At 36.6% G+C, this 25,510-nt stretch overlaps 1 protein-coding gene across 1 annotated transcript in view; it reads right to left on the reverse strand.

Moving 5' to 3' along the window:
- Dpyd (dihydropyrimidine dehydrogenase) overlaps positions 1–25,510 on the reverse strand; it is an 813,096-nt gene that overhangs the window by 436,494 nt on the left and 351,092 nt on the right. Inside the window, exon 13 of the mRNA XM_032896921.1 lies at positions 5,918–6,133. Within this exon, the coding sequence (XP_032752812.1) occupies positions 5,918–6,133 (216 nt within the window). The remainder of the gene's footprint in view (positions 1–5,917; positions 6,134–25,510) is intronic.

The raw sequence follows: 25,510 nt of genomic DNA on the forward strand, positions 1-25,510 counted from the left end.
GATATGGATGAATAAGGTTCAATAAAGGAATAGGTTTCTGAAATAGACCCTTATGTAGCTACAATGAGCTGCTTTGACTTCAAGATCTACAATATTTTTATTATAAAAAATTAAAGTTTATGGGGGTGTTGTCTTGGCTGACAGACTAAGAAGCTAAACTGGATTCTCATCTCCCAGTTAAAACATTAAATTAAGAATTAAGGGCAGGGTGTTGGGGATTTAGCTCAGCGGTAGAGCCCTTGCCTAGCGAGCGCAAAGCCCTGGGTTCGGTCCCCAGCTCCGAAAAAAAAAAATAGAATTAAGGGCAGAATACATCTAAATCCCAAATCTGGGGATGTGGAAACAAGAATATCTCTGGACCTTGCTGATTAGCCAGTCTAGACAAATCTGTGCACTCCAGATTCAATGAGAGACTTTGCTTGAAAATATTAATTGGAGAAGTAACTAAGAAATCACACCAGATGTCAACATCTGGTTTCTTCATTCATATACATGCACACGTGTGTGGCACACGCACACACGCATACACACACACAAACACACACACACAAACACACACACACACACTGGGCTATGTTTCTTCTGACAGAATTACTAATATTTATTATGAATACAGTATTATGAATTACAGTATTTTGATTAGTGATACAGAATTACTAATACATAATACTAATTATATAATGATCTTACATAGTCAGAGCAGATTGATTATTTTTGTGCATTTTCCTAATACTACATGACTCCCATTCTGTCTTCCCAATAACCCTCTGCATTTCTGCATTTTCAAGTCTTCGTCAATCCCATTCTTAAAACATCATCTGTGCATGCGGAAATTCCGTTGATGTTTTCAGTGTCAGACAGGTATGAAAAACAAAACAGCAGATGAGAAATTTTAAATTGGCTTTTTCTCTGGTGATTGAGATCAATACTCAGAGCAGTCAATTGCTTTATGTGTTAACTATCTGTTCAAATGGCTGAGGGAAAAAGCTCAATACGCTGGTGGAAAATAACTTATTTATTCATTTGTATCAGGTGTCTGTGAAAACTTTACTAAACTCTTCCTCAAAATTGTGACATATGGTAAGTGTGCACTTTACACAATATCTACGATCCACAATGTGATTGCACGGAAATAATGAGGAACCTTATTTTTTCAGGTTTTAAGGTTGAGAGATAATACATTATGAATTTGCTAATTTATTTGGTCCTCTGATCCTTATTATAACAGGACATATTAATGCAAGATACCTATTACTAAAAACTCACACAGGTGCTGAATATATAGGTACACATTTAATATATAGAATATGCATCTCTATGATAAGACAGATTCACGCAGATACTTAACATAAATAAAATATTGTTTATCTGTTTCCTATTCAGATAATGTGAGCCCAGGTGAAGGGTTATTTTGTGTGATACTCACAGCCTTTTGTACTCATTTCCATAAACAAAGCGGTTCTCCATTTCATCATGATACTTTAGTTTTAATCCAGCTTGACAGTTTGGGTTCTCTGCCATCTTTTTCTTCTTCTTTTTTTTAATTTAAACTTACATTTATCGAGAAACTGATTCAGAAATTTGTTTTAAATATCACTTGTCATTCTTGTGAAACATAATATCTCAAAGAAAGCAAGCTAGTTATTTTGGGACACTAACTCTTAGAAAGATTGATTTGGAGAAGGAAGAAGAGTTAGCAAAAGCCATCTTTGATGTTATTTAACACAAAAGCAAACACAGATCTTTTTATATCTGGCATTAAAAATCTGATCATTTGCCTCCCTAAAGAAAGCACACCCAGCTTTTATACTGACGGCACATTGAAGAATAATAATATTTCTGTTTACTGAGATATCAGCTGGCATTTCCCTACAAGTCAATGGCCTATTGCTGCTACAGCATATTAGACCTCAATGTGGCATCTACAAATGTCAAGAGTATAAAAAAATATAGTTTGAAAATCAAAAGCAGCCTCCAACACTCTCCTTCAAAAATAAAACAAAGCAGGGGGGAGGGACAACGTTGAGCTAAATGTATTTGCTGCAGGAATCAGGGCAATATTCAGCTGTCAATCTAGAAAAACAAGGGAGCCACACTGGCATAGCACTGGATAATGAAACTTTCAGCAGATGTTCAGGCAGGGCTCTAATTCTGACTGAACTCCCTTGGTGAGCATTTAATTTCTTTATCATATGCAGGCTCGGCAAATTGTACTTCATCAAAGATGTGTTGTGAAATATTAATATTTCATATGATAACAAAACTCCACAGACTAGCCTTTGTCATATTATGAGCATCCAAATTTCAAATGTCAAGACTCTGAATTATAATAAGTTTTAAACAGATCCTTGAATTGGCATAATAAATTATAATAAGGCCAATGCAAATTGGTCTGATCTAATGTCACACACATGTATATTATATGTGATATTTTAATACCTGTCTTTAGAAAAGGATGTGTGTGTGCAGAAAAAAATGAGAGTTCACATGTTGTATATGAACACTTTCCATCCATAAGAAAGTACAAGCTCCCATAAGATGTAATTATATATTCACAACAAGTTCTATTAGGAATTAAGGATGACGTAAGAAACAAACTAGCTGTCTAGGAGTTGGAGTGTTTTATGAGCCTCCTGAAGGGAAGTATCTTTTTGATACACCATTGCTCATGTTCAAGATGGCATTGTGAATTTTGCCATTACAATTTGTACCAATAAACCTAAAATCATCTCTGCACCCTAGTTTTGTATCCACTATTGAAATAAACAAAGTGGGGTCATCATTATGTTTCATGTGCCCCATTTTAAAAAAAAATTATATTTGTTCATATCTTCCATTTTGATCCTTAACACAGACATCTGAATGGATAGATTACATTCAAATTGGAAGTTTAGAAGGAAGTTAGTTTCTAAATTTGTTTATGCAGGCGCAGGTGATCCTAATAAATGAATCAGCTTCCATGTGCCTAAATGACAGAGTCATGAAAAAATGCATGTCACCAACAGAGGTAAAAACACTGGCTCTGATGACCCAGAATTCAATTCTGAGAAGCTGGAAGCAAGTCCAAGTCACCCATCTTCCTTCACCATAATTTTTTTGCTTATACCCGATTAAGTGTCTATTACTGTTTAATTGGGTGTATTTTACATAGCACAACATGTCACTAAATGCTTTTGAAACCAACTGATTAAACATTTGATTATAGCTCCCATAATTCTTAAAAGACAAAGAGAAACAACGACAAATACACTATTAATACTCTGTGATACTTGAGCCAACTCATCCATACACTATTTTAAAATCTGAATTTTAGACTATTTAGTTTAATTAAATATTTTGTTTAGCAAGAGTTTTTCTCAATTTTTCATTGAATGTTCAATGGTAACATGTACTTTTTTTTTTTTCTGTTTAAGTATGATAATCCCTAAAAACTATTTTTTCCTGACTCTGATTTTTCTAACTCCTGAACGTTTTCTGAATTCCTGGACCACCTTTACCCAGCCTTTTATAAAACTGTCAGTCTAAGTCGGCTGTAATACTTGAGAGATAAGAATGTCAGCTATCGATCCTAGTGAAAGAAGAAAGTGAGAGAAAATGAGCTTAATGGGGTGTGTTTGTTCTCTGTTATTTCCTTTGCCCAAGGATAAGGCTGATTTAAATAATGATACTCTCTTTAGCCACTAATTCTACACATTCTTATACATTAATTATTGCTAAGTACAATTTAGTGCTAATCACATTGATGAGGCTTGTCCTCAAAACCTTTCCATATATGGCCTAAGACATACATAATTAGACTCCTAACTTACCACATGCAAGGGGTGTATCTTCTATCCCACAAACCACCCAACTTTGAAAGTGTGCATTTTTGATGCTTTATGTGTTTAAAGTAATCTTAAATTTACTTGATTGCTGGTGTGTGTGTGTGTGTGTGTGTGTGTGTGTGTGTGTGTGTGTGTGTGTTCATGTGAGTGCATGCCCTTGATATAGGGTTCATGTGGCTGACAGAAGAGATCTTTTAGGATTGAATTTTACCATCTCAATTCTAGGAACCAAACCGGAGTCACCAGCCTTGGATCCAAGAGCGGGTCACTGACAGTGCTTTTTCACTAAAGATTTGATCTCAAATTTAACCATTCATTTTCTAAGTATGTAGCACTCTTTGTAAAAGCATAAAACCATACCGTCACAAGGAATTCTATTGGGAGGGTGTACTTCTTATTAATATAATATATATTATTAGGCTCAACAAAAAATTACAGGTAGAAAGTCTGTAAAATATATAGTGAATAGCAGGATTTTATGCAAACTAAATCTATTGTTTTCCTAGCTTTGAATCGAAACATATGTTCTGATTTACACACATGCTCAAGTCACCAAATAATAATGTCAAAACAAAGAATTAAAAATAGAATATCTCATATTATCAGTCACCACCCCATGGGATATATATTCAAATGAAATAAAATGAGTACGCCAATGGTTTATATCCCCATGTAAATTGATGCGCTATTCACAATAGCACAAAATGGAAACTTCATTACTGTTCATCAAGTGATGCACAGATGAAGAAAATATAATTCAGATGTGTAATGGAGCAGTACATTTTAGCCATCCAAATTGAATCCTGAATTCACAACAACATGGAAGGAACTCAAAATTATTAAGTTAAGTGAAACAAACCAGTCACAGGAAAGACTTGTATCACATGGTTTCACTTATTCATTGACTTAGCTAGGGGTTTTGCTGCTGTGAACAGACACCATGACCAAGACAAGTCTTATAAATGACATCATTTAATTGGGGCTGGCTTACAGGTTCAGAGGTTCAACCCATTATCATCAAGGTGGGAACATGGCAGAAGGCAGGTATGGTGCAGGAGGAGCTGAGAGTTCTACATCTTCATCTGAAGGCTGCTAGAAGAATACTGGCTTCCAGGAGGATAGGATGAGGTTCTTAAACCCAATCCCACAGTGACACGCCTACTCCAACAAGGCTACAACTACTAATAGTGCCACTCCCTGGACCAAGCATATACAAACCATCACACTCATCTATTAGAAGTTTAAAGAGAAAGAGAAAGTAGAAGGTAAGAGTCAAACAGTAGTTACTAAAGTCTGGGCAATGGGGAGAGAGAATAGCAGAGGAAAATGGATCAGTTAGGTAGAAAACAATACTACGGATCTACTAACCAAAATCCTGACTCTAAATATCAATAACGTACTCTCCATTTCCAAGAGGCAGCTGAAAGACAATTGAAAGCTTTCTTCATAAGGGAATAAAACACATTTATGACAGGAATGTTTAATGTTAAGTAAAACACTACACGTACGATATATATAAATAGCCAAATATCATATGTCATCCTTCTGATATAAACAAAGTAAATTCAATTCAATTAAACCAGGATTGATGATTGTTTAGTCACTATTATAATCATTTTGTTTTTGTTTTAGTTTCTTTTTTGTTGTTGTTGTTTGTTTATGTAGGGGTTTGTGAGACGGCCGTCATGGAGCCCAGACTGAGAGCTGAGGTTGGCCTTGAATTTCAGATCATCCTGCTGCCATTTTCTTTGTGTTAGCACTACAGGTATGTTCCACTATACATGTTTTATGTGATGCTAGAGATTGAAATTTGATCTTTGTGCCTTGCACGAAAGGATTTTACCAAGCATGCTATATCCTCAACCAAAATATAGTTCTGGCAATTCTTAGACAATACAAAATGGGGCTATAGCCCACAGTTCTCTACGTGTAGGACAGATAGAATCAAAGAAATTTAAACATTAATGTTTTCAACTCATTTATGAATTCGCATATCTGATGACAGAAACTTTCCACCATATCATATCAATCTTTATCTTTTATTGAAAATGCATGATAGGCATTTGCATGTAACTTCAAATGTATTTTCTTACCTTATCAAGAGAGAAAGTTTTGGTCAAAGCAAAACCCCATCCCGCTTCAAAGGCCCTTCGAATCATTGGTGTGCTAGTGGCTGGTGTCGCACTGGCAAGGCCAAAGGGATTGGGGAACCTCAACCCTGCCATTTCCACACTGATGTCCACGAGGTCAACAGGAGTGTAAAACAGGGGCAGTGTAGGCTGGGAAGGCACTGAGGCTCCATATTGTGCCTGCAAGAAAGAAGTTAGCAATGACTGCTCAAGTAGCATATGTGAACTGTCATGTAATCTTTCCCCAAATCTCAGAGCATGCAAATGAATACAGACTCCATCAGTTTATCTCCCTACGGGAAAACTACCCAGAGGTCAGAATTCAGTGGGTCCAATATTATACATAACTGTCATTTCTGAAGTTAAATGATACTATAAAGAAACAGAAGGAAAATCAATTAAGCAAACAAAACACTCTATTGAAAACAAACTGAAAGTCAAACACAAAAGGGAATCATGTTTGAATGTATCTTTCTGGTTCCTTCTGGTTCCATTAGCCCAGCTTCTTTGTGCTTAATTTATGAAAACATCTTAGTGCTGAAATATGGGCCAGTGTAAATCAGTAGGTCCAAATTTCATTTCCCAGTTAAATTATGGCCCTGGATGTGGCTCCAAGAAGGCCCCTTGACTTGACCTTGCCTCTTCTCCTTCGTAGCTCTCAGTCTAGCAGTGGGAATAATACCTCTCTCATCCCCTACCTCAGAGGGATATTGAAGAATGAGGAAAGTAGGCCACCGGGAGACTTCCGCTTGCAAAAGAAATAACACACTTGAAGACTGGAGGAGTTTGCTTTCCCAGAAACTTAAAAGATACCAATTTACATTAAAAACATCATTTGGCACTTAGAAATGCACACCGCCTCTGTCTAGTGGCCACAGTAATTGAGCATGTTTTAGTGAAAATACCAAGGTACCTGGCTCACTAAAGAAAGAGCATCATTGCCCAGTGTGCTCTACTCTTTCCTTCCGCTCTCTCTGTGCTCTCCTTCCCTCCTCATTCTCATGCTCCTCTGTCCTGCTCTCCTCCCCTTTCTGTTTATCTATGAAAGACAAATACTTGAAAAAAAATAGGATGAATTTTCTCAGCCAAAGTAGTTAGTGAATGGACACAGGGCTACTTAATTCAAAAGTAGAACTCTGTTCTCTTGTGAGTCATCACTCAAAAGAAAAGTTATTTGAGCAGAACCTTAATTTTATAGGCATGTGTCTTGTGTAGATAAAGATTGCCATGACTTGCATAGAAATCGTTTCCAGTCCTCCACGGAAAGCAGAGCGAAGCTCACTTAATATGCAAAAAGGCATCAAACTTGCCAGTTGAAAGGCTATTGTGTTTCTGGTTTTGCAAAAAGGGAGCCCAATGATATCCAGGCTTTAGCTATGGACACTCCACCAGGGAACTCTGGTTTAAATGGATCTCTCCCTCCGTTCATCCTCTCCTCTTTTCCTCCCATCCCTAATCAAATTCAAACTCACTACATCTAAACTACATCTTCCCCCTCATGAGGCATATTTTGGGGAAGTTTTATTGTACTCGGCGCTTGTCTTAACATGGAATCAAACTGCAATTTAAAGTGCAGACTAAGAGTGTGAATGCACACCATAGGAGGGTAGTGTATAGCTAGAAGTCTGTGTCAGGGATGGGCAGGCATCAGATAGATGGATGGGCAAAACTACCCTTGGTATCAGCAACATTTTACCTCCATTTGACGACAGTTTGAACAGAATCAAGTTTGTATTAGGTTAGAGTACGGGAGATGTTTCAACATGAGAGATAAGAAAACAGTGGGAAAAATCAGAAGCACTGTCCCTCTATGTACACATATAAGCACAACACTGGGCACCATTGTGAATGATATCCACAGTGGGAAATGAATGACTGTTTTCTTCTTTCTATAGCTGGGCACTGAAATATCTGATCTCTTCAATGCTGTGGATAGATTTCAGTTTGTTATAACTGCAGCTCTTACAGCACTAGGGAGTATCCCAAAGGGGCAGATATAAATTGAATATACAGTGCAGCTTCCATTGACTAATATATGTAGTTATAAAAACTAAAACTCAGTTCTAAAATTCTTAAGAAGGTTGCCGTGTGGACATCTGCAAATAAAATGCTTTGGAAAATTTCTGTAGGATTTCATTTAAGTTTAACCAAAAGAAAACTAAATATAGTAAGTAACCAAGCAAGACGTGAACATACATTTATTGACAAAGCTCTTTCAAACGAGAGGGTCATAGGTTACATATTTTACAATATGTATAAGACTGCTCTGTGTGTGTGTGTATGTGTGTGTGTGTGTGTGTGTGTGTGTGTGCATGTGTGTGTGCACATACAAAGTTGCATTTGCTGTGTCTCTGTGGTCCATAGCACACCTCTGCCCCAGGCTATGCCTCTTTTAGATAGCAGTCTTTTTCCCCTGTGCTGAACTCTGTGGACTGAATCTCAAATTTCAGCTTTCAGTGAAGGACCAAATCTTATGCTCAGCCCCAAACGGAGATTTCTAAGAGGTTTCAGCACCTTTGGCTGCTGATGTCCTGGGTGCCCTCATACCAAACAGCTTTAAATTGGACCTTATTGCATTCTTCTCTAAAACACGCGGTATCCAGATTTTCAATTTCAGACAATACTATTTTCCCAGTCACCCGGTAGTGTTAGCAAATAACAGATATGATAGAGATGTTGAACAGCAGAGATTATCAGTTCCCTGCAATTTCTACTCCGGAAAGGCATTATATGTCAGAGTCAGAAATGACACAGAAACAACGAGTGCAATGACTGAAAGATGTTTACCATGTATTAACTCGGAAAAATAGTGTGATAACACTATACATAAAGGAAGGAAATTCCACATGTGTGTATGCATGCAGAAGGACATACGATGTGCACACATCTGCCACTTCTTTCCTCACATCGCTAGGTCAATCTTTGATAATTTTTATTTTTATATTTCCATTTTAAAGTCTTCATATTTTTAATTAACAATAGTCATTACACCTCATTTCACTGCATGAAGCAAACAGATTTTAAGGTGCTTTACAACAATTATTTTAAATTTTTACTCTAGGCTGGCAACTTACAATTTGAGTTTTTTATGAGCTTCAAGGTAATACTACGATATATGGATGTGGAATGATTTAATAAGGCGTGCTAACCTGTCCACCTTCTCACATCACCAACATCATCTGTAGTAAGAACATGGGAAATGCACTCTCAATGATTCCAAAGTCCTTACTATTCTCTTTTCAGCCATATTAACCACTTATTTAAAACATCCCAAAAGTACTTTATTCCTTGTCTAAGACTCTGATTTCAGACCTGTAGAGTAATTTTAGTCAGCAACACAACATGGCTTCTCTGGCCAGGGTTCACATTCCAAGACTTTTGTCTTGGCATAAAGGAAGAAATATAACAAGAACAATATAGATCTCACCCTCACTGTGGTTTTAATTTGCCTTTCTCTAATGATCTCAAGGGAAATAAAGTTTAAAAACTTGAGCATCCCTCTCAGTATATATATACATATATATATATATGTATATATATATATCTTTTGCTACTTGTATATTTTGAGATAATATATTTTTGTATTTTATGTATTTTTAAACTCTTTCGTTTCTTTTCTCAGTATTATTTCATTTGTTCTCCTAATATTTTGACCATTAATTCTTTATTGGATATATAGCACCCTGTCGCTTTCTATTCATACTGTCAATTGATTCCTTCTGTGTACAGAAAATTGATTGGTTTGTCTAATCACGTTTGTCTGCACAATTGGAGTCAAGTTCAAAAAAAAAATCATTGACAAAGCCTGGGTTGTATAATTACTTCCTCTGTTGTCTTCTAGGAATTGGGAAGTTTCTGGTCTTATGTTTAATATTTTCTAAAGATTTGTTTTGTTTTATTTGATGTGTATGGGCATCTTGACTGCATGCATGTCTGTGCTCCTGGTTTGGTATCCTGGGGGATGGGAAGAGGGGTTAAATCCCCTGGATCTAGAGTTATGGATGGTTGTGAACAACCAGTCTGTTCAAGGAATGAAACCCAGGTCATCTGCAAGAATGGCTGAGTCAATTCTACAATCCTAAGCCTTTAATTCAATTCTACAATCCTAAGCCTTTAATTCACTATTAATTGATTTTTATGTGGCATGAACTACATATCCAAGTTCACTCTTCTGCACGTGGTTATACAGTTTCCCAACTCAATTATTTAAGGAACTCTCCTTTTCTTATTATACATTCTTTTGACAATTTGTTCTGTCCCATGTATGGGTTCATTTCTTAGTTCCACATGCTGTCTGATTTGTAATAAGTAATTAGTGAATCTTTGACAGAAAACTTAAAATAATCGGGGAAAGGAAACAATAGTGGCCTGAAACGCCTTTAGTGAAGGTCAAGTTAGATTACCTCCTGGCTAAACTTGAGCTGAGATTGTTCTGATCAGGTGTTCAGCTGGGATATCTCTGAAAATTAACAAGGTGCAGAACCTGGTTAATCACAGAGATACCTGACCTCAAAACTGTTATTTCACAGAGAAAAACCTATGGACAAATGACTTTCCATGAGATACCTATAGGATTCTTAGCTGCACATGCACAAAACATGCATGGATGTAGTTCTGTGTAGTCAGCTAATGTGTAGAATATATACTTCAGAAATAAAAGACTTTACTTGACCATTCATTCTCAACTTCTTTGCTTAATCAACACATACAAGAGGAAAAATGAAAATAAAGGGGGGTAAAAGGGCCAAAGTCAAACAGGACTCAGGTGAGGATAGTAAAAATGTAGACTGAGGGAATGTGTCAAGCCCAGAACTGTAGTGTAGACAGAAGGGTGAACATGACTATTTCAGAAGCCATTGCTAAAATTTGAGCACCGAAACTAAGAGGGATGCTCAAGTTTTTAAACGTTATTGGCCTTGAGAATTTATTTTGAGAAACTAAGTTATGCTTTTAGTCAAATAAAGTAAAACTTTCAAAGCTTGACTCCACAGCAGAGATGAGAAGAGACACTAAATTGATATAGGCCCTCATTAAAAATTCTCATTTTATTTCTATCTACAAATTTTGGAAGTTCTGTCACTACCCATAGAGCTCCTGAGTGTCACATATCCTAATTTCAATCGGATCCTCCACACCCACTGTTCCTCAACAATGTCCCCTTTTGCTTCAAGAGACTGAACCATTAGCTATGTCGCAAGTAAAACATCATTTATGCATCTGGCTGTAAATTTTTCTCGGGGTCTTTTTGTGGGGAGTGGTTTGTTATTATGTTTAACTGGGGTGCTTTGAAATTCAACAGAATCTTGCAAAAGGAGCACAGCAGTTATCGCCTCATCAATTCTGTGTCTCCTTGCTCGTGTACCTGTATACTCACTCCATGTACCTGTCCTCCTGCTTAATTTAATTTATGGATCTGGCCATAATGAGGTGTTCAAAAGTGTATTCATATATTCAACATATATTCACATTCACAAGTGCTGAGTGTGAATGAGCAGCTCTTTCTTTGCATTAGTTTCAGTAGTGTGATCAGTTTGTATAAAATAGTGATTAGCTCTATGTTTATTAACCTTATTGCAATGTGGTTTATTTTTATCTTTCATTATAAACGAAGCCAGCATGTTAAAATAATCCTATTCCAGGTAGGCTTGCTCTTCCCACAGCCTAATAGAAAAATGTTTTTCTTATGTTTAACATGATGGGATCTTATGTTTAACATGATGGGATCTTATGTTTAACATAATGGGATCAATATTATTTTACTTGGCACTTGATTGTGAGGTTCCCACTCATGGACGGTCTAGACAAAGCTTCCTGTTCTAATGGCAAAAGGTCGGTGGGCCTGCTTGCTTGCGAAGTCTCTCCAAAGAGCCCTCTAGTGGCTGTAAATAATGCAGTGGGGTATTAATTTTCACTATGTAAATACACGTACTTTATAATTCAGTCTCATGGAGTGACATAAAGATTCATCTACTTCACATCTGATAAAATAGTGTTGTCTTTACTTTGGACATTTAAAAATATATATGTAATATATTATATACATGTATGGTATGAGTGTTTTGCCTGCATGTGGGTATCTCTGTCCTGTACATGCAGTGCCAATGGAGGCCAGAAGAGGGCATTCGCTCCCGCGGAAGTGGAATTACATACAGTTGCCAGGAGCTTGATGTGGGCTCTGGGACCAAATCCACTTTCCAAGAGCACCAGGGGCTCTGAACCCCTGAGCCGTCTCTCAGCTTCACCCCTTGACTTTTTGACTTATGGCTTGAAATGAATTCTTTCAGTGCCAAGTCACTGTGAGGGTGCAGTCATAGCATAGTAATTAGGCTGTGCAGCACGTGGACCAACCTAGAAACTCTCAAGTAAACCTCAAGGATGCATCTTTCCCTTCACTTTTGTACATTTCCTTCATTCTTTCTCATCAGTTGGCTTCTATTTCTTTCCTAACAACAGTTGATATTTTCTTTGTGTAGCCCATTTATTTTTCTGCTCCTAAAATTAGAAACATATAAAGAGTTTCAAAAACTTCAGTTGACCACACCAATTATCCTTTAAAATTATTGCATGGAATCTTTTGGAGTGGGTCTCGAGCCCACTCCAAAATTCTTAAATTCTTAGGTCTGAGAGATGACAAGGCTCATCATATGAGTTTGAAACCCGGGACTCACAAAGTAGGAGAGAACTGATTTCTTCCGATACTGTATGAATGCTATGACACACATGTATCCTTCCCTCATTGAGTAAATACAGGTGATAATAAGATAAACAATTAAGTCACCTGGAGGGATTTACATGTGAATACAAGGCTAATACCTACTTTTTGGTCACATGGACTTTCTTTTTAATTCTGTGTGTTCAAAAGGAGATGCAAGTTTGGCTGTTATATTAAATGTCTGTGTTGCTGTACTTAGGGTCTATAAACAGGCTGTTATGTAGATGTCTGTGTTGCTGTACTTAGGGTCTAGAAACAATCTACTCAGTGGGTCAAAGATTGTTTTAGCTTGCCACAATATTGGAAAGGTCCTATCAAAATTCACCTCTCCTGTAAAGTCTCTTCTTCTATCAAATGCAAATATACTGATGACATGTTCCATAAAAGCAGGAGTCAATTTGTCCTCCAAATAGAGAAATCAGTTGCTCATATTCAAACAATGCTCATGCCAGACCCAGAAGTGAAGGCTTCCCGTTTATTCTTTACACCACTCTTCAAGACAGAAATCATTCTTCCTCCACAAATGAGAAGGATTAGGGCCCTGGACGGTAAGTGATATTCGTTCATGCTGTAGATAAACTGTATGTAAGTGGGGCAGCAAGAACTGGGTCCCGAGGGATTCATGCTTCATTATGGCAAGCTTCCTGCGTCTTGCACAAACATTACACCTCTGAAATATTAATGTCCTACAAATCAGAAGGTAACTTGAATTTTTCGTGATGGTTTGGTTGAATACACACATAGAGCATACATGTGTATGTTCATGTGTGCACATACATGAAAACAAGTGTACACACAAACATACACACACACACACACACACACACACACACATACACTCACTCCCACCTTTTCAATTTAAGTTTGTTGATGCACATTTATAATCTAGCACTTGAGAAGCAGGACAGGAGAATCAGGAGTTCAAGGCCAGCTTCAACTCCATAGATAATTCAGCCACCTTGTGCCTCATGGGACCTTGTCTAAAAACCCCAAACCCCAGAAAGAAAATTTTTAATCGGAAAATTTTAAATGCACAGTATTTAATAATTGAGAATGGAAGTTAAAGAACATCTTGAAGCCATCATGAGGACTTGTATTAGCATGACATCACCACCCAGTATTTGCCAATGTATTTCCTATTATACTTGAATAGTTTGTGGCACTTAATGGAAATATCTGAAAATGTAATGGTTATGCTGATGGGGGAAAAGTATTATAATTGTGTACTCCAGGTGCATTTTCCCAGGCATTCGCCTTAAAAGAATTATTTAAAAAGACAAAAATAACAAAGTTCAGTGCTGCTGGAAGCAAAATTGTTTCTAGTGTTCTAGGTTATTGACAGGAAAAATCACCACCACTATGTTGTAGTCCCTTAAAAATACCAAGCAGCTTCTCTTCTACTTATCCAACTTTATTTAAATCTCAATGACATGTAACAACCAGTGACTCTGCCTTGGCTATACCTGCTCTAGTTTCATTCTATAATTATTTTAAAACAAAGAATAAATAGCACTTAGTAGTTATTAATAGCGTGTTTATTTCACAGGCCGGGCTAATATACTGATTCTAACCCAGGTACTTTGCCTTCAGAAGAACTAGTCATCAGGAGGAACAAACTTACAAATAGAAATTAATTTACAATAGCTGCTTCGTGACACACAGGCCAAGGGCTGGCAATCACAGTTTTAAAATAGAATCACATTTTATTTTTCCAATTTGAGAAGTTACAATTTGTAATGAGAATTTTAGGAAAGATAGGAGACTACAGAAATATATATATATCAATGACCATATTGTGTTGATGTCTTGAAAGACTTATATTCTTATAACTTTTGAAGAAGGCAAATTTGTAGCAAATACGTGTTCAATATGGTTTCCCTAACAAGTGAAACAGGGGCTGTCTTGGTCTCTTTCCCTGCCATTTGATCCCGTTCCCCTAACTGGACTGCCTGGCTGAACCTCAGTGGGAGAGGATGTGCACCTAGACCTGCTGGGACCAGGTGCCCCAGGGTAGGGTGGTCCATAAGGGGTCACCTTCTGTAAGCAGAAGAGGAAGGGCAACTGAGGAGGGATTTGTAAGGGTGGGATTTAGAAAAGAGGAAATGGGGGGCTGTGCTTGGGATGTAAATTGAATCACAAAATAAAAAAAATACAAATTTAAAAAATACTTTTAACTTGAGCATAGAATAAGCCTAGGGAATTAAACATTCATTCAAATTCATGTGTATTTCTACCACCCACGACAATCAAGCTATATTTAGCCAAATTTGGCAGTATCAGTATCCCAGAAAGGGTTCTTCTAAAACAACAAAAAATTATCTTTTCCTAGAATTCTTCACTTAGCTTTTCCTCGAATTCTTCACTTAGTTGGATTTTAATCAAATCTATACATTGCTGTTAGCATCACTTAACACTGCAATCATGTATCATTTCTCTGACACCACCACCATTCCCTGTCACTCAGACATCACTTGCTGGTTACTACATCTCCCTTGACCCTTACTTGAATCCAATGAATTCGATTTATTTTGCATGAATCTCTATATAAACATTTTATAAGTTTCTAACTAACATTATTATTATTTTTCTTTTTGAGATATAGTCTCTATATGTAGTCCTTGATGTCCTAGAACTCACTCTGTAGACAAAAATGGCCTTGTATTTACTCACATTCACCCACCCCTGCTTCTTGAATGCTTTCCTTCCGTAGTAACCCCCATTGTCTTTCTTCCTATATTTTTGACCACCTTATGTCTCCCAACCTCCATGAGAAGAGCCATGCTCTGTGAACTCCACTGTGATTGACTGGTGGCATTTAGCCATGGCTTGCAGTGGAACCATGCTCTCACAAATGACAGCACTTACCTATTTTCAATTGCTGAATAGTATTCCATGTTAGCATAACACAGCTTCTTTCTTCATTCACCTGTGCCATTCAGTCTGCCTTCAAATGATTACAGCCATGCTGTTCTGAACATGTTGTGTTTATATCTCTTTGAGAGTCTGATTTCAATCAGCTCACGTGAGCTGGATGCTTTTCAAGGAAACAAATTCCAAGTATACATTTTTGAGAAAAAGTCATCCTCTATTCCACAGTCACTAGGCCATTTTTTTAGTTATTAACAGTGTGCAAGGATTTTAATGTGGACAACACCTTGCAAAATTACTGATTTTTGTGATCATCTTCTAGTGAATGGTGGTATCTCACAATGACTTTGTGGTTTGTTGTTGTTATTATTGTTGTGTTGTTAGTGTTGTGTTGTTGTTGTTTCCTTTGAGAAGCTTTGCATATTCTTCTTGGCCAACTGTGTGGCTTTCTTACAGCAATGTCATTCATGTTTTCGTGTCTATTTTTGTTTGTTTTTTTCTCAATCAGGTTGGTGTTTTTACTGTGAAATTTTATTTTCTTTATATATTTTAGAAATTAGTTGTTTTTCAGATGTACAGCTTGCAAGTGTTTTTTTCTTGAAGTTGGCCTTACTGTTCTGTCTCTTGTTATGCTTTCTGCATTAAAGGTTTCTGTTTGGGGGCATCTAAAGTGTTCCAGGCTTACCTCCACTCTCTGTCTGTAAACATCTACTTTCCACATACTTCTTTTGGATGCTGACATAAGTTTTTTCTGTACCAAAATTTTCAATCATGAAATGGTCTTGAATTTTGTTAAATTATTTTCTCCATGTATTTTGCCTGCCGTTCATCTCACATGACTGACCCATTTGTTTATTTGTGTATATGAAGCTCTCTATGAACCCTACTGATGACATTCATATTCTGGATCCTTGTAACTCTTTTAATTATAATTATATAATCCTTTAATGTTCCTTTACTTTGCTAGTTAATTTGCTGAAGATTTTTATTTTCATGTTCATGGGTATGATGACTTATAGTTTTCCTTTTGTATGTGTGTGTATGTAATGTATTCAGTTAATTTTTTACAATAGGATGATTCTGGCCTCCTAATATGAGTTTGAAAGAAAAGTTTTCGTGAATACTATAGATATTAATTGTTCTTTAAATATTTTCTAAAATTCAGCCTGATCCTGGGTATTCTTTTGGTGGGGAGTTGTTTACTGATTTAAACTCATTTGTTACTGGTCCATTATGGCCTTCTTTTTGTAAATTTAAATAAGCTGCACACTTCTCCATGAGTTATATAATTATTTTAATATTGATGAAATGGTAGGCAAACAGTTGTTTTTAATGGGCATTTTACATGGTATCGATTATAAGGCCTTAAGGGAATTTTATTTTAAATCTTCTATCATTTTTCTTAGTCTAAGTATTTATTGATTCTTTTATCTTTGCAGATACAACCTTAAATTTTCAATGGTTCCTGGTGCTTTAATCATATCTATTTTATATATTTCTATTCCAATCATTATTTTATCTTATGTTTTAGGTGGTTTACTGAATATCTTTTTGTTAAAAGATAGCCTTTTACTTTTATAAACGTTCTTGTTATTACTATTTTTAGATAAGTCCTTTGTAGTGTGGTTTCTCTTGTCCCTATGAAATGGTGATATCTATTCTGGTTGGCTTTTTTTTATCAGTAGCTTACAGTACAATAACCATGCATATACAGAAGTCTCCAATTACCTATAGTTATCGATTTCTTTTTTTTTTTTTTGTTATCTTTATTAACTTGAGTATTTCTTATTTACATTTCTATTGTTATTCCCTTTCCCGGTTTCCTGGCCAACATCCCCCTAACCCCTCCCCCTCCCCTTTTATATGGGTGTTCCCCTCCCCATCTTCCCCCCATTACCGCCCTCCCCCCAACAATCAGGTTCACTGGGGGTTCAGTCTTGGCAGGACCAAGGGCTTCCCCTTCCACTGGTGCTCTAACTAGGTTATTCTTTGCTACTTATGTGGTTGGAGCCCAGGGTCAGTCCATGTATAGTCTTTGGATAGTGTCTTAGTCCCTGGAAGCTCTGGTTGGTTGGCATTGTTATTCACATGGGGTCTTGAGCCCCTTAGATCTCTCCTGAGAGACACAGCCAGAATACATCAAATACAAAGGCAAATGCCAGCAGCAAACCACTGAATTGAGAACGGGACCCTCGTTGAAGGAATCAGAGAAAGGACTAGTTATTGATTTCTATTTCTGTTCTTTTGTAGATGATTTAATTTTTATTAAATTCATTAAAATTTGTTTTGTGTCGTAGCATACAAATACTACTACAGCAGGGTCTTCCTGCACAGAAAAGCAATGTGTAATCTGGAGTTTAGTGGGCTTTTTGTATCTACAGGGCAGGTCCAATCAGCGTGGTTTAGTTCTGTTGAGAAGAAGGAATCCTATACACAGATTTTACTCTGCTACAATAGTGAGATTCTACTGACACATCTTCTGTTTCCTTACTTTTACCATCCAGATGGCCCAGCAGTTTATAAACGTTAATATAGATGTACCCAATAATTATAATAGTTCTGTCTGCTATACTTTCAGAGTGGTTGACACGTACAGTATACATTGTGCTCTGATGTTGATTCTCTAATGTTAGTAGGTGTCATCTATCTAATCATAACCTTTTCTGATTGTATTTGAAAAGTTTTATAGAATAAGCATATTTTTAAAAAATTGTTTTACTTACTAAACATGTATTTTTTGACAAGAGCTCACTTGTTTAAAAATGAGCACAAATATAGTTTTAGTCTTTCTTTACACAAAAAATACTGTTCTATCCTTGTGAGTCTGTTGTTTGTTTTCTTTGGTTTGAATTTTTGAGATAGGTTCCTGCAAATCAGGCTGCCCTCAAAAGCACAGTCCTCCTGTCTCACTCTCATAAATTCTGGGATTATTAAATGTGTGTATCACATGCTCATACTTCATCTCAATTATGCATCTTTAGTTCACAGGTGAGTTTCTTGTAAGCAGTATATAGTTGAGTCCTTTGAACTCTCTGTCATTTGACTGACAATATCAATCTGTTTTTATTTAAAGTAAATATTGACTTCAAAGTAATGAGGGAGAAACTACCATCTTATTAATTGTCTTCTATGTTTTCATGATCACTTCGAACTTTCCTTTTACTTTGATTTAGTCTTAGTTTGATTTCTTTATTTTTGCTGTGATAATTTAAAGATTCCTTTACATTTTAACTTTTATATCTATCATACTTTTTTGTATTATTTTTATTCTGTTGTTAAAAGGTTTTCATTAAAACAGTATGTTTGGAACAGATAACAAATTAAGATTAGTTGCATAGAAAATGGTCTATATATTCAGTTTATTACCATTCATATTATTGTATTTCTTATATTATGTAACCATGAGCATGTTACAGAATATAAGTTAACTTAGTACTTTGGTCTTATACCACTAGGGCTTTAAGCAAAACAGATTGGATAGCTTCAGTGTAATATTACACTAGTCTGTTTTATGTTTATTTATGTTTACCAGTGATATTGATATTTCAGATAGCTTATTTTTTATATCCAATAACTTTGTACTTCTTATTAATAAGTATATTGTGACAAACTCCCTCAATTTTTGTATATCTTAGAAAGTCTTAACTTCTTTCATTTTTGGAAGGCAATTTTTCCAGGTATAAAGTTCTTTATTAACAGTTTTATTTCAGCACTGTAATTATTCCTTTCCATTCTCTCCTGGCTTACAAAATTTCTCTTGATATCTGTGCTGACAGTCTTATGAGAGTGAACTCATGTGACAAGTCAATATCCTCTTGTTGTCAAAATTATCTCATTGTCCGAGTTTAATTAATATAATTATAATCAGTTATTGCTTTACTGTATTTGCTATCACATTATTATTATTATTATTATTATTATTATTATTATTATTATTATTGTGTTTTTATATGTGAATATGTGTATGTGTGCTTGCATCTACACACAAACATCCATACGGGTGCAGATGCATGTTATGGAATACATACAGAAGTCAGGAAAGGTTGAGTCTTTCCACCATACAGATTCTAGGAATCAAACTTAGATCTTCATTCTTGGTGGCAAATGCCTTCACTGACTGAGACAGCTGGTAAACATCATTCATTTTTAGTGACATTTTGCTGCTTTCTCTCTTTCCTTTTAGAATGCTTATAAGAATACATTATTTAACTATTTGAAAGACTATAACTCTTGTAGAACCTTTTCATCCCCATTCATTATGTTTTTATTTCTAGTTAGAATAGATAATTCTTAACAATTTTCTCTGGAATTATTAATTCTTCTGCATGATTGACCATAATCTTGAGGCTTTATATTTTATTTTTCATGGCAGTCATGGTATTTTTTATTTCTAGAACTTTTGTTGGATTAAACTGCTATGTAGAATGTTTCTTTTGTTCTTGAGTTGTGTTATCCTCATATTTTTTATCTCCCTGTGTCTGTCAGTAGTAGATTCGCTTTCTTTTAAAATATTATTCTGAAATTTTTGGTGATATTTCTGAGATGTATTCGAGCCGAGTTACCGAAAATCCAATGTTTTTCTTTGCTAACACTACGTTTTTCTGATTCTTCATAACCTGGCCATTCTTAGGTGCACATTTGAAATAAAAACATCTTCTTTTGGCATTTGAAAGTTGATTTTCTGATGGAAAGGTTTCACCAGTCATCTGGATTCAAATTATATTTAGACTAGCCCACAGAGTTTACTTGTGGGGTCAGCTGCAAAGCTCATCAGACGGTTTGACCTTAATGTTGATTCTGAGGTTGGTAGAGACTCCTGGGAGGGCATATCTAAATATCTAGATGGAGTTTCTGGCTGGACGGTTCCATTTGGTAAGTCTAGTTCATTGATTCCAGGGAAGAACAACACCTCTTACTGGGATACACACTTAGCATGTGTCGTTATTTGGCTCTCCAATGGCTGCTTTGCTAGGGTGAGGCCACTGGGCTTGGTTGTATAAACTGCTGAGTTTATACTGTAAATACTGGTATCTCTTACTCTCTGGTTCCTTGCTGGCCCGAAAGGTTTATATTTGCCTATTTCCTTACTAGGTGATGGAAAGGTGAACTGTTTTTTTCTCCACTGGGGAGATTGTGGCTTGAAGTTATCCTATAGGCCATCTTAGAGACGGAACTGCATGAAAATATTCATTTTTTTCAATCTTTTTTAACCTGCGTTTTCTCAAGTTTTATGCTCTACTGAGCTTCCAATGTCAGTGATCCTCACAAAGCAATTTGTAACTGTGAATCATGAAAAATCCACATATTTGTAAGTAGACTAGTATTTGGATTTCCTACTCCAGTATTCCCATCTTGCTGAAGCCATTCAACATATCTTGGTGTCACCCCCTGATATGCTCCAATTTCTTTTTCTCTTTTGTAAAACTCACATACTTTGGGACAGGGTTTTGCTAATGATGTTGGATAGGTTCCAACTTCCTATGCTGTTCAGATTGACCTTGAACTTGTAATTCTTCTGCTTACTTCATAATATGATAGTGAGGGGGTGGGAAGAGAATCACAGGAAAGTTGAGGAGTATGAGTACATGTGAGCTTCTTGTTAAATTCTACTTAAGTTGCTTATCCTAAAATGAATAGAAGAATATAGAATATGTTCATTAGGAACAAGTATTTCTAGAGACAGAAAAAGTTTCTGCTTTAGGGGGCTACAAAAATGCCTCATCAATTATCAAACTTCTGAGGCAGTACCAGAAGTGGAAGTACATAGGAATAATAACTATAACATTTTCAGCATACTTTCTTTGTGACTCAAGCAAATGACTTGTTGTTTAAAATATTAGCTGAGTTACAACCGTAACATTGGCTGCTAGTTCCTTTCCAGTAACTATGATACAATGTTAAAATAATAGCTTGCACACTGTTCCTCAGAAGGTGTATTGCATTCAAGCCAGAAGACTTGTTCAAAGACTGAAATACAGAATTAACTGTAAGAGAGGGCTTTGGGTTTGAGATCTTCCCCAAATAATGAAAACATGTTGACAGTTTTTCAAAACTGTCAATCAAGAAGGTAACAATTGCCATATTCAGAGGCCGAGGGGCAAAGTAGGTGACACGGCTGACAAGATGTCAATGACTAGAGTCAGAAAAACCTGGGGACCGGCCTAGGGTGGCACCAGACAGCAAATCCATGTCACACAAAGGAGTCGGTGTGATCAAGGAAGAGTGATGAAGGAAAATAAAAGAAGCTGACATTTAAGAAAGGCGACGGCAGTAATGTTAAATATTGAGACTTGAAATAAAACAGCTCGGAACTATAAGTCAACAACACAGCGGCTGATACTTGCTTTTGGGTTGAAAACTATTAACCCTGGCTTCTCCGGACATGATTTCTGAAAGAGGCAAAGAAGAAAAGAGGAGAAGGGAGATCTAGTGTGCACCATGAGGAGGTCTTCCTTACAGTAGGGATGGAGAGGAATACAGAGGGTAATTGTAAGGATAAATGAGAAGATACAAAGGGTTACATGTTTCTTTTATCCTTCTTTTTCCATGATAATGTACCTCACCATTCAGGATCAGATTTTGCTGCACTCCTCAGTGGTACTCATTGCCCAAGCATAGCATAACAGGCACAGGAAGTTTCGTTATTGCTTTGTCTCTACACCCTAAAAGACTGGCAAACACATCAAATTTTCAACCATATTTTCTATGAGAATATTTATGATAAGCCTTATACTAACAAACTACCAAATCCAGCTTGGCTACGACACAGAACAACAGACAGAAATGTGATATGAACTGCATGGTGCTGGGGCATTTTGCAGCATGCAGTGCCTACAGCATATGGGAAGTGAACTCTACCCTACTGAGATAGTCCTGAGCATATAGAGACTGCAGTATTTTTTGGAAGAAAGCTATATACCTCAGCTATGTTGTCTAGACTGCAGCCCCCTGGGGTGTTTATTCAAACTATAGTATATAGGGAGTGAAATACCCATAGTGGAATTGGTATATTGGATGTGGTACATGCAAGGTGATCTAGAATGAAATAGAACATTTTAGAACTGGTTTAATGAGCTACAACAAAACAACAACAAAGCAATACTTAAATCCAGAGCAGAATTCTCTGCAGACAGAGACTATGTCCCAGGCCCTTCACTTGCTCACACAGACAGAGCTCAGTAAGAAAAGAAGAGGCCAGGAGGTATTAAAATTAGCAGTAAGGCTAAGTACTGAATAGCTTGGGGTAAGCCGCAGTATCCTCATCACCTCGTTTTATTTTACTTTTTGTTTCTTTTTCTTTCATTGCACCAGCAAGTACAGGGTCTGTTACATGCTTTGCCTGTTTGCACCGTGTCCTCTACGTATACATATGACTTTCAGTTTAGTATTTTTATTGGACTCCTGAACATGCAAACGACTGTGTCTCTGGTTTTTTGTTCCTTCTCTTGGATTCTTTACCTTTTGTAGGTTTGCCTTTTCCAACTTCAATGTGATAAATTTTGTTGCGTCTCATTTATATTTGCATTTATTCTCCAACCTGTGCCTCATATTCCTAACAATATCTGCTTTGAAATATTACATTAATTCTCTGAGAATTATATAATACATTTGGATCATATTCACCCCATCTTCTTCCTAACTCTATGTAGATAAAGCTTCACCTGCTTCCCAACTTCATGTAATTATTTCTTCTTCTGTTTTCACAACCCACTGAATGCAGGTTGTGCTACCCACACAAGCACAGACGCAGGCCATTCATTGGTGCCTGTCTAATACACGTCATCCACAATTATTTTCATGGCCTGTTTTGCCTTGAACAAATTCAGAATTTTTTTTTAATTTCTAAAATGTGATTCATGATTAGAGAGAAGCTTAAACATAATATGAACACTACATTGGTAAAACAATATAAATATTATGAATAGTCACTCAAACAGATTGCTCAATTGTAATGTATCCTATTTGGGTTTCAGAAGTACACGAGATGAAGGCATGAGATAACAAACCAGGGATTCTAAAAGTAAGGTGTTTGAGATACCAGTTCCATCTCAGCCTCATTGCTATAAATAAATGAGAACAAAGAAACAAAAACAAATTGATACCACATTTCTTCCGTAGGTCCCGAGATTGAAACTGAGCATTTAACTCAGGAGTTAAAGTAGGTCTTATGACCTCCAGGCTTCTGTCATACCATCCATTTCTTTTTAACCTGTCCTTTCACAGCTTCAGACTAAATTTTCCTAGGTTGCTGAACACAAGGAATTAGATGTAGCTTTGCTCCAAATTCCCAGTTTGGCGTTTTTAGCCTTGAAATTTTCACATCTAATGAGCTCCTCTACTCAGCTTCCTTGTTTGTCTAATACCATACAGCCCAGGGGAACAGACATTATACATTTGGGATCAGTAGCATTTATGGCCCATTAAGACCCAGTGGCCCTGAAGTAGCTATGTTTCTAGTTTTCCAAGACACACTGAGGCTAGGTAGGTCTTACGTCGCAAGGATCAGATTTTTCAGACCTATTTTTTTTCTGCCCATTCTAATTTTGAGTTATCTCTATCTGAAGTAGCAATCTATTCCCGTATTGGTAAGGAAATAGTCCATTTTTATAGAGACAATTTCATTTTAAATTACTTTTCAGGTCAAACGCTGCCATTTAATAAAAGTTTGGAACCCTACACAAAACCAATAAAAGGCATTAAAATTGCTTATTAGTTATGGTACCTTCTTCCTCTGTCACCAACCAGATAGCTCTGTTTTGATAGCTCCATTAAATTCAGGCCCATTTCTCATCTTTCCCCATGCTTTCTTTTTACAACACCTAGACATTATTTTTTTAAAACTCCCCCCTCACATATAAAGCTATATATTATTATAAAGAAAAATAATCCAAAGAGAAGAGTATATGTCAAGTCATTGATGTAAATAGTTGCTTTAAAATATTAGCTAGGAACACACTACCGATCAGGCCAAACAGAGCAGCAACGAGGTTAATTGTATACCCGGATCTGTAGACTTGGCTGCATGTTTAGTGATGAGCTGCTATCAATGACAATGAGTAAGTTTGACTTCACTTACTTTAAAGTCTGACTTTAGTTAGTGCTAAAAGAAAGAAAGAAACAAGAAGAAACCCCATACATTTATAAAACTTAAATATAAAAAACCCTTGATTTCTCATGAAAATGAGCTGAGGTCATCTTCACAGTTCTATGCCAGTGACATTAAAAAGCAGGGAATCATTTATCCATGATCACATACTTCAGCCTCTCTCTGTCTCTCTCTGTCTCTGTCTCTGTCTCTGTCTCTCTCTCTCTCTCTCTCTCTCTCTCTCTCTCTCTCTCTGTCTGTCTCTCTCTCTCTCTCTGCCTAATACTATCTCTAACAAAATCTATTATGATATAAAACTGTCTTTTTGGCGACCTGACAGTGTCCAATGATTCATATCAATCTTCCCCTAACATGAGAATTAAAGTGTATACAATATATCCTTAATGGAAGGGCACTTTTTCAATGTCTCAAGATTTTAATACAGCTGTCAAGTTAAAAACCTCACCTCTTCTCAGTTGGGAAGGGTTTGGGGAAGAAGGCAGCTTGGTTGATGATACTGCTTCTATTTGCAGCAGTAGAGGATGCAGAAATTAGTGTGGCATGTTGATGATGCCTTTGCTCATGACGTCCTTATTTTTTAAGTATGAAAGACGTGCAGCCAGCTGTCAATCAATACATGATAAGGTAAAGTCCTCGTTCTGGCTAGGAGATTTGCAACTGTACCAGTGCTGGTAAACTAACCACCAAATTATAGCCTTTTCTCCTCCCTCACCCAGATTTCACAGGGGCTGCACACCCAAATAAATGCCTCTTGGCTACCCATTCATCTAACAGCTGGAAAGATGACACTTGACATTTGGAAACTTTCCTGTGAAGATTGCTGCAAGGCTTTCCCATTAGCTTCCTGGTGAGACTGTAAGGTCGAATAAGC

Source organism: Rattus rattus, chromosome 3 (genome assembly GCF_011064425.1).
Source record: "Rattus rattus isolate New Zealand chromosome 3, Rrattus_CSIRO_v1, whole genome shotgun sequence".
NCBI classification, from domain to species: domain Eukaryota; kingdom Metazoa; phylum Chordata; class Mammalia; order Rodentia; family Muridae; genus Rattus; species Rattus rattus.